The sequence below is a fragment of the Hydra vulgaris genome, chromosome 01 (genome assembly GCF_038396675.1).
Source record: "Hydra vulgaris chromosome 01, alternate assembly HydraT2T_AEP".
Lineage (NCBI taxonomy): Eukaryota > Metazoa > Cnidaria > Hydrozoa > Anthoathecata > Hydridae > Hydra > Hydra vulgaris.
Window position 1 is genome coordinate 41,103,395 of NC_088920.1, and position 9,106 is coordinate 41,112,500.

A 9,106-nucleotide genomic window follows, 5' to 3' on the forward strand; every position below is an offset into this window, starting at 1 on the left:
AAAATGCAAGACATTATGGCAAATCCTGAGACAGTCCATGATAAAAAAGAAATTTTTAAAATCTAATCATTTATCAATTTTTCTTTGAAAATAAACAAACCATAACATAATAAACATAACAACCATAAACACTTGAATCAGATAGTATAAAAACTATTCATTGAGTTAAAAAAGTTTCATGTTGCATTCACTTTGGTTATGTTCTTTACTTTATCATTTGCTAAACTAATTCAGATGTATGATGCAATAACAAAAAATGTTATAAAATTATTAATTAAAAATTGTTTTTTTAATCTATACATAAAGTTATACATTATTTATGCATTGCAAATGCAACTATTAATTGGCATGGGTTAAATTGACCACTTTTTGCACTGGTATCAGCATTAGCTTTTTTTTTTGATATACTAATTTTCAAACCACTTTTTTAAAATTTTTGTTCTGCATTATAACTTTAAATAAACCTCTCTACATGAATGAGAATATTTTAGGTAACACTTACCTTACTTTCATAAGAAAAAGCCTCATTAGAAGAACCAGCCCAAACATGACAACAGTAATTAAATAAAATAATAATAATAATAGTCAATAAAAGTCCATAAGGATGAACAACGAATATGAAAATAAAAAAATAACGAGCACATTAAACTTTCATACAAACTTTGCAATGGTATATATGTATTCCATGAAAAGTCAGTAGTGAAAGATGTAAAATAGAGGGGACTCAATAAATAAGAGTTGTGTTATTTACCGATGTAAAAATATCAACAACATTACAATATTTAATAGAAGTAAACAAATGAGATTTGCTTGTGTTAAAACTTACTACCATTGCAAGCCCCATGCTATTACAAAAAAGAAATCCCACTCCTGATTAGCTTTTCAAAGGGCTGAGTTTCTAAATTTCTAAACATTTGTTTTCTAAGCCTTAGTTAAGACTGAAGTATGTGCAGCAAATAGCTTTAATTGTAAAATTATCAGGAAAATCATTGGTATAGATGAGAAAAAAACACAGAATCAAGGATAGAATCTTGTAGTATCTCAGAGCTTACTGAAATAGAAGATTGTGTTAATAACAAAACATTTCATTAATGGCAAAACCTCTCTTGAATGGCAGACCTTAACAAATAACTTTATTTCAAATGCGACAGTTATTATAGGGTGCAAGTTGTTGGACTAAAGATATGATATTAAAATTTTCAAAATAATCAAAATATATCAAATTAAACTTCATTATTAAAATCTTGTTAATTTAAAAACTAATTTAAAGACTTTGCTAATAATATTAAGACATAATATTAATTTATCAATTCACGATACTAATTGTGCAACATTTAGAGGGGTAAGCACTTTTTGTAGAGTTTTTATAAAAATTAGAATTATACTTAATTTTGCACTCGTTAAACAGCTTAGAGAGTATTGAAGAAAGTTCTAGAAAAATTTTTATAAGAAATGTTCAATAGGAATGTTATCCAGAGCTGGAGTGATTTGGATGTCTGAAAATGGATTAACCAGTTTCATTGGGATTACATAAAGAGTGTGGTGCTAGAAACAAAGAGAGAAAAAGTCAAGTTGTAACAGAGATACCTTCACAACATGGCTGGCCACAACATGACACTCTTGTGGTTGCTACATCACTATTATACATAAAGTTTATTATTATGCATATTATAACAATTAGTAAATACATCCCAGGGAGTTAAAAAAAACTAATAACATTTGAATTAAACTGAAAGTTAAATGAAATTTTGCAATTGTTACCGAATTTAACTGAAAACCAAATTTCTATTTCAAATTCAACACTGAAGTCAAAGTCAACTTCACCTTTCAGTAAACTTCCTAATCTGAATTTTAACGAGTATTTTAAACCTGAGTTTCAAAAGAACTAAAATTTTATAGAAATTTGCATTAAAACAAAAATTTTATAGACAAACTTTTTAAATTTTTTAACAAAAAAATATAAGTTTATTTTACAAAGGTTTTTTTAATCAGTCATTAAACCCCCTATATATATAAATATTAATAATATTAATAATTATTATTATTAATATTTATATTAATAATATTAATATAAATATTAATACCATTTTAATTTTATCTTTTTTTGTACCATCACTGTTTTATTTAATTTACAAATGTTATTTTTAATTCAAGTCTAAAAATGAAAACATGTTTTACCGAGGTGGTTAAAAATATTTATATATATACTTGTATTTAAACAATAAAAATAACAAAATTTTTTATAACTACATTAAAGCTAAAAAAAGTTTTTTTGCAAAAATTAATTCATCAAGATAGATGAAAATACATAAAAAAATATGTAGAAAAATATTTCTATTTAAATAATTTTATTAGACTTACCCAAACAACAAATGGACATCCCTGAATGTTTTTTCCATTCCAATATACATTGGTATAATATTCTCCTACAATATTTGGAGTAAATGAAACTGTATAGCTGTCATTTCCATCATTTTCAATATCTGTCTCTACTGGCTTCTTGTTAGGTCCTTTAGTTTCAGCAGTTAATGTTCCTACACCTGAAGATGAGGTGTCAACAGCTATTCCAATTCGTTCATGAAGCTCTGCGTATAGTTGCCTATCTATAAATAAAATTCTTATCAAATTATTTCAAGAAAAATGTAAAAAAATACATAAATTTTTTATACACTTATGTTTACCATTTTAAAGTTTTGTTTGAAACTCATAAATTTTATTTTGTTTCACATTTTTTGTTATAATAAATTAAGTTTATCCTAAATGCTTAAAAGGTCATAGCTTAAAAAGTTACTAAATGTCATACCTTCGGATTTATTTAATATAAAAACAAATGCTGAATCATTGAATTTTCAAGAATAAATTTTAAAAATACTGATAAAAGATATATTTAATGATTTCTTCACTTTTTGTTTTCAAATAAATCTGTAACTTTTGCAAAATATTCTATATATGAAGCATTTGAAAGAACAAGATGTATACAAGGAATGTTATGCTACATGAAGATATATGTTTCAAGATGTTCACACTTGTTTCAAAATTATGTTTCAAGATATTCACAATAACTTCATAATGATGTTGTCAAGATGTCCACAGTTGTTTCACAATGATGTTCAAAATGGATCAAGATAATTAAAAACATGTTTAAAACAATTATTATTTTGATTTTATCAGTTTTTAATTTATTTTTTTTTAAGTTAATGATTTCAACTTTGTCTGGTGATCCAATTTTAAATTATATTACTACACCATTTTAACTACTTTAACAAGTAATTTTGGAATACTTCAAGATCACTTGTTAAGATACTATTATATACTTTAAAATCACTTGGTGATTATATATTCTAAGATAACTTAATAAAATAATTACTTACCTGGTAGTACTGCGCTCAACTTGTTTCTCTGCGCAGCGATCTTGTTCGTCAAGTTTTGCGTTTCGGAGTTATAGAGTTGAGAGAGGGTTGTAACCACAATTAAGTAGCCTCCTTGTCTGTAGTGGCCTTCTCAGCCTTGGGAAGGTGAATTGACACACAAAAAAAAAAAAAACTGCTAGCATACATCATTTTATTTGTTTTTCATGTAATTATAAGTGTTATTAATTATGCATCATAACCAAGATAACTTTAAATTAATTAAACAAAGATCAAGAGAGTTAAATTTTTTTTTTTTAACATCTTTGCATCCAACAAGGCTGCAAGCAACCCCTAACTAAAGTTGAAAGTTACTGGAAGAGAAAAGATGAAGATTGTAGAGCAAGATAACGATTGACAGATGGCTTAAAGGATTGCAAACTATATGAATCAGGAAAGCAAGATGAAGGAAGCGAATTCCAAAGAACTGATGTTCGAGGAAAAAAACTAGATGAATAAGAGTTTTTGGAGCAATTAGGAACAGTCACGGAAAAAGGATGAGACTAAATTGAATGACAAGTAAGACAAGAATGAATTTTAGTAGATGGCACAAGAGATGCTAGCTCTTTAGAGCAGTGCCCATTATAATATTTGTAGAAAAGAAAAAGAAAAGCAACATTACGGCTATGTGATAATGAATAGAGGTTGGCTGCAAGAGCAGGTCTAACTATGTTTACAATGCCTTTTTGCATCTTATCTAAAAAAGAAAAGGCATTATTAGAAGATCTTCCCCAGATATGGTAGCAGTATTTCATACAAGGTCGGATTTGAGATTTATAGAGATAGAGAATACAATCCAGAGTAAGAGAGTGTTGAGCTCAATAAAGAGATGCAACCTTAGAAGATGCAATTTTTGCAGTGGATTTGATATATGATTTCCAAGAAAGATTGGAAGTAAGAGTTAATCCTAGAAGCTGAAGAGTAGATGACTCGTCGAGTACATCACTGTTTATAAATATAGGAAGATCTAAATTATTGTGATAACGATTGGCTGAAAAAAATTGAGTTTTATCTGAATTAAAGTTCACCAGCCACTGTGAGCCCCATGCTGAAGAGAAGTGAGATCCTTTTCAAGCTCAAATGTCCCCTCCAAGCAATCAGAGAGTGTTGGCTTCTTATCATGACAAGAATAAATGGTAGTATCATCAGCAAACAATGCCACCTTAGATGTGAGAATATCTGGAAGATCATTAATGTAAATTAAAAAGAGTATGGGGCCAAAGATAGAACCTTGAGGAACCCCTGAAGTTACAGGATATGAAGAAGAGTGCTGTCCATTGAGGACAACTTTTATACTACAATTGGAAAGGAAGAATTCAATAATCTTAAAGATGTTGCCAGATACACCATAAGAAGAAAGCTTATGGAGAAGACCAGCATGCCAAACTTTATCAAAAGCTTTTGAAACAACAAGAGTAATGATGGCCTTAATCTCTCCACCTTTATCTAAAGCACGATAAAACCTATCGGTTATTACTGCTAACAAATCGGCTGAAGAACGAGAAGATCGAAATCCATATTGATGGTCAGAAAGTAAGTTATTAGATTCAAGATAAGAAGTGTTTGTTAATTAAAGATTCAAAAACCTTGCTTATGATAGGAATAAGACTAATGGGACGGTAGTTAGACAAATCAGATCGCTCTCCAGAATTTTTGAAAGTTGGGATAACAAATGCCACTTTCCAGCAGGCTGGAAAACAAGACTCTGATAAGCACATGTTGAATAGTTTTAAGAGTATAGACGACAGCTCCAGAGAACACTTCTGCAAGACTATAACAGATATGTTGTCCGGGCCACAAGCTGTAGAAGAGTCTAAACAGGAAATCACTTTAGATACAGAAGCTGGAGTGATACAAATGTCAAGCAATGGGTCAACCTGTTTGTTGGCAATATCAGGTAAAATGCAACTAGTGGAATCAAGAGATGATACTGATGAAAAGTTTTTAGCAAACAATTCAGCTTTGTCTTTAGGTGAGGTGACAAAAGTCTGAACCATACAAGAGAGGTGGAATTAAAGATTTACCCTATTATAATTAATACTATTAAAGATTCTCCAGAAGTCACAAGAGCCTAACTTTTGAGATGAGATACGAGATTTCATGACCTGAGAATAGCAGGCTTTGGCGTTAGACAAAACCTTTTTACAATGGTTTCTAGCAGTTATAAACAGACGTCTGTTTTCTGGAGAATTGTTTTGCTGATAGATATGGAAGTAACGATTTCGATTGGCAATCGCAGTAGCACAGTGTGAGGAAAATCATGGAGGAGTGTGAGGCTTGACCTGGAATCGTCGAGAGGGGACAAAAGATTCCATGCCAGCCTGAATCCACGAAGTTATGTAAGAAGCTCATTTGTCGACAGGAAGACAAAAGATTTCTACCCAAGGGCCATCACGAAGAAAATCACGGAATGAATCCCAGTCAGCTTTACTGTAGTTGTAAGAGGTTCGATAATAGGGGGATTCAGGTGATGAAGAAGAATGAGATATTAGTTTTAGAGAGATCAAACTGTGATCAGAAGAACCTAAGGGTGAATGTGGAGAAACTGAGCACTGACTAGGATTAGAAACAAGACATAGATCAAGTAGAGAAGGTAGATGATTCGAGTTGTCTGGAAAGCGAGTTGGAAAGTTGATTATTTGAGTTAAAGATTGAGAAAGGCAAAAGTTGTGTGCTTTAATGCCTGCAGAATCACTGACAGAGCCAAGCCATTCAGTGTGGTGAGCATTAAAGTCACGGACAGCAACAATATTAGCTGATGGATAAAGAGAGAGGGCTTGGTCAATATGATCAGAAATAACATCAAAAATAGTGCAGTCTTGAGATGAAGGAAAGCGATATAGAACAAAGAGAAAGGCAATAGAGTGAAGTGGTGCTAAACGAAAGCAGATGATAGAATTGTCTGTGGATTCAAACCTAGTTTTATAACAAATGGGTGAATTCTTACGAATGTAAATGCCCAAGCCAAGCATGTGACTATTGGAGTCTTTATGAAATAAAGGAAGATAGCCATCAACACTAAGATCGCAAGATGAGACAGCTGAACTCAAATTAGTCTCACAAAGAGCAAGTAGGTCTGGTGAACTTTGCAAGAGATAAGACTCAACAGAAGAAAAGTTACTTCAAAGACCACGAATGATAGGTTTAGAGAATGATTGTTTTAGAGAACTTGGTAATGACGATGGTTTTTTGTGTTTTATAGTTTTTAATACTTTATTCATTTTTAAATTTGATTGAAGAACTTGACTCAAAGCATAGAGCAAAAGCAATTGCCTTATTACTATTAATAAACCCTAAGCCATAACAAAGGGCTCCAAATGTGGCCTCCGCAATGCACACCAAAAGTACAAACAGAGACACCATCCATGCGCAATATGGCACTGTTTATACTTTGATTTTTTTCAGTTGTTGATGGAATCAGCCTCTCTGAGAGCTACCACAGAGTTAGGGAAACCTGACTACCAGCCGGTGTCATGAAATAAAATAACCCCCATAATAAATTAACTCCCGTTGCGTAAAAAATTGCCCGGGGAGTTAATTTATTTCGAAATAGATTAACTCCCCTTGAAATAAATTAACCCCTGTCGGCGAAACAAATTAACTCCCCATAATAGATCAACTCCCTTGGAACAACTTATACGAATTACAAAAAAAGTTTTAACTTGATGTTTTCCAAATGTGTTGTTTTTAAATCTGTTAATTAATTATTGATATGGATATAAATTATATTTCTACTATTATAATATCATATATTAATAGTGGCAATATATACATAAATATATATATATATATATATATATATATATATATATATATATATATATATATATATATATACTTGTATATATATTTATTTATTTATATATATATATATATATATATATATATATATATATATATATATATATATACTCAGGGAAAGTGGGGGCATAACAGTCCCCGTAACATTTAGGTTAATGGGGTATGAAAATAAAAACGGCATGCGTTTTTTTAACAGTGTATTTCGATAAACACATCATTAAGCATTAAATTGCTGCAATTGAGAAAAAAATAAAACGGTTTTTGAAAATGTTATAACACAAAAATTAGACTTAGCAAAAAAAACAGTTGTGCCCCTATAGAGGCACAACCGCACCCTAAAATATATATATATATATATATATATATATATATATATATATATATATATATATATATATATATATATATATATATATATATATATATATATATATATATATATATATATATATATATATATATATAGGGAAGTGGGGTCATAACAGCCCCCATAAGGTTTAGATTAATGAAATATGAAAATAAAAACAATTTGTGTTTTTTTATTAGTGTATTTCAACAAACAACGACAACAACAAAAAAGTTTTTTATTTTAGCAATTTAGAAAAAAATGCAATAGTTTTTGAAAATGTTATTAAATAAAAATCACAAAAATTGCAGGGGGTATAGTTTTCGTGGTACAATTTCTGCAGGTGTATCATTTTTTGTTTCAACAGTCTTGTCAATTGTTTGAGCGTTTTTCCTTTTTTTAGTTTTTATAACCATCTTTTTTGCCAGTTCCGCTTTATATGGTGAACTGGTGAGTATAGCTGTTTTGCTCTTTTGGCATCGTTTGCGAGTTTGCTGAGTTTTCTCATTCGAAATACTTACTTTTTCTGCAGGTGAAGCAATTGTGATTCAGAGCAAGATGTCAGGGATAATTCTTGCAGTGAAATAGTTTGTGTTTGAGACTTGGTTGTTAGATTTAGTATTGCTGAATTCAACAGGAAATGACCTGTTGGTTGTTTCTGAAGACTCAAACATCCATCATCAAAAACTTCAGTATTAAGTGGACTTATTCCAGTCTTTCTAAAACAATTTACAGCTGTCAACATGTTTGCAGATTTCATATATTCCAAATAGTTCTAGAATCTGATATTCGGTCACAACTCTAGGATAATGTGTACGCAGCCAAACACGAACTTCGTTCGAATAGTTGCTGCTAAATGGTGCCAAATGGTGAAGGAGACATCTAGTGGCTGCAGACAGTGTGAACAATCTGGTGGAAAGCAAATAACAGTAACATAATTTTCACGTGCTTTCATTATGAACTCTATATTTTTTGTATGTGTTGCATGACCATCTAATAATAGCAGTAGAGACCTTTTTTTGGATGGCATTACAAAGGACAGAAAATGGTCAAACCACTTCAAAAATATATCTGTTTGCATCCAACCACTAGGATGATATGATGCAGTAGTACCCAGAGGAGCTTTTTCGATAATATTAACATTCTTGGGAGCTCTAACATGGGGGAAAATAATCAAGGGGTGCACGTATATACCAGAGGCACTCATACACATTTTGATTGTTATGATTTTCCCTCGTTTAGCTGATGTTAGAGTTCTAACTTGTTTTTTACCTATCTTAGCAATTACTTTTGACACTTTTTTTGTACTGAAGAAATTCCTGTCTCGTTAACATTATATATATTATTTGGAGTTATGTTATTTTCATCTATGCTTTTAGTCAATAGTTCAAAAATTTTATTTACAGCAGGTCAGTTAAATCCCATTGGTCTAGCTCCAGAAGTTCCTTCTGGCATACGCAAAGAAATAACAGGATTGCGTTTTAAAAAGCTTTCTGCCCACTGGTAGCCTGCCATTCCTGTTTTTTCATTAAAGCTATGTGACATCTTGTTT

General features: G+C 30.7%; 1 protein-coding gene across 4 annotated transcripts in view; it reads right to left on the reverse strand.

The window, feature by feature from the left end:
- LOC100204838 (filamin-A) overlaps positions 1-9,106 on the reverse strand; it is a 46,522-nt gene that overhangs the window by 6,655 nt on the left and 30,761 nt on the right. For all 4 annotated transcript variants that reach the window (XM_065788169.1, XM_065788171.1, XM_065788172.1 and 1 more), the window contains exon 8: positions 2,362-2,603. In XM_065788169.1, coding sequence (XP_065644241.1) covers positions 2,362-2,603 — 242 coding nt within the window. The remainder of the gene's footprint in view (positions 1-2,361; positions 2,604-9,106) is intronic.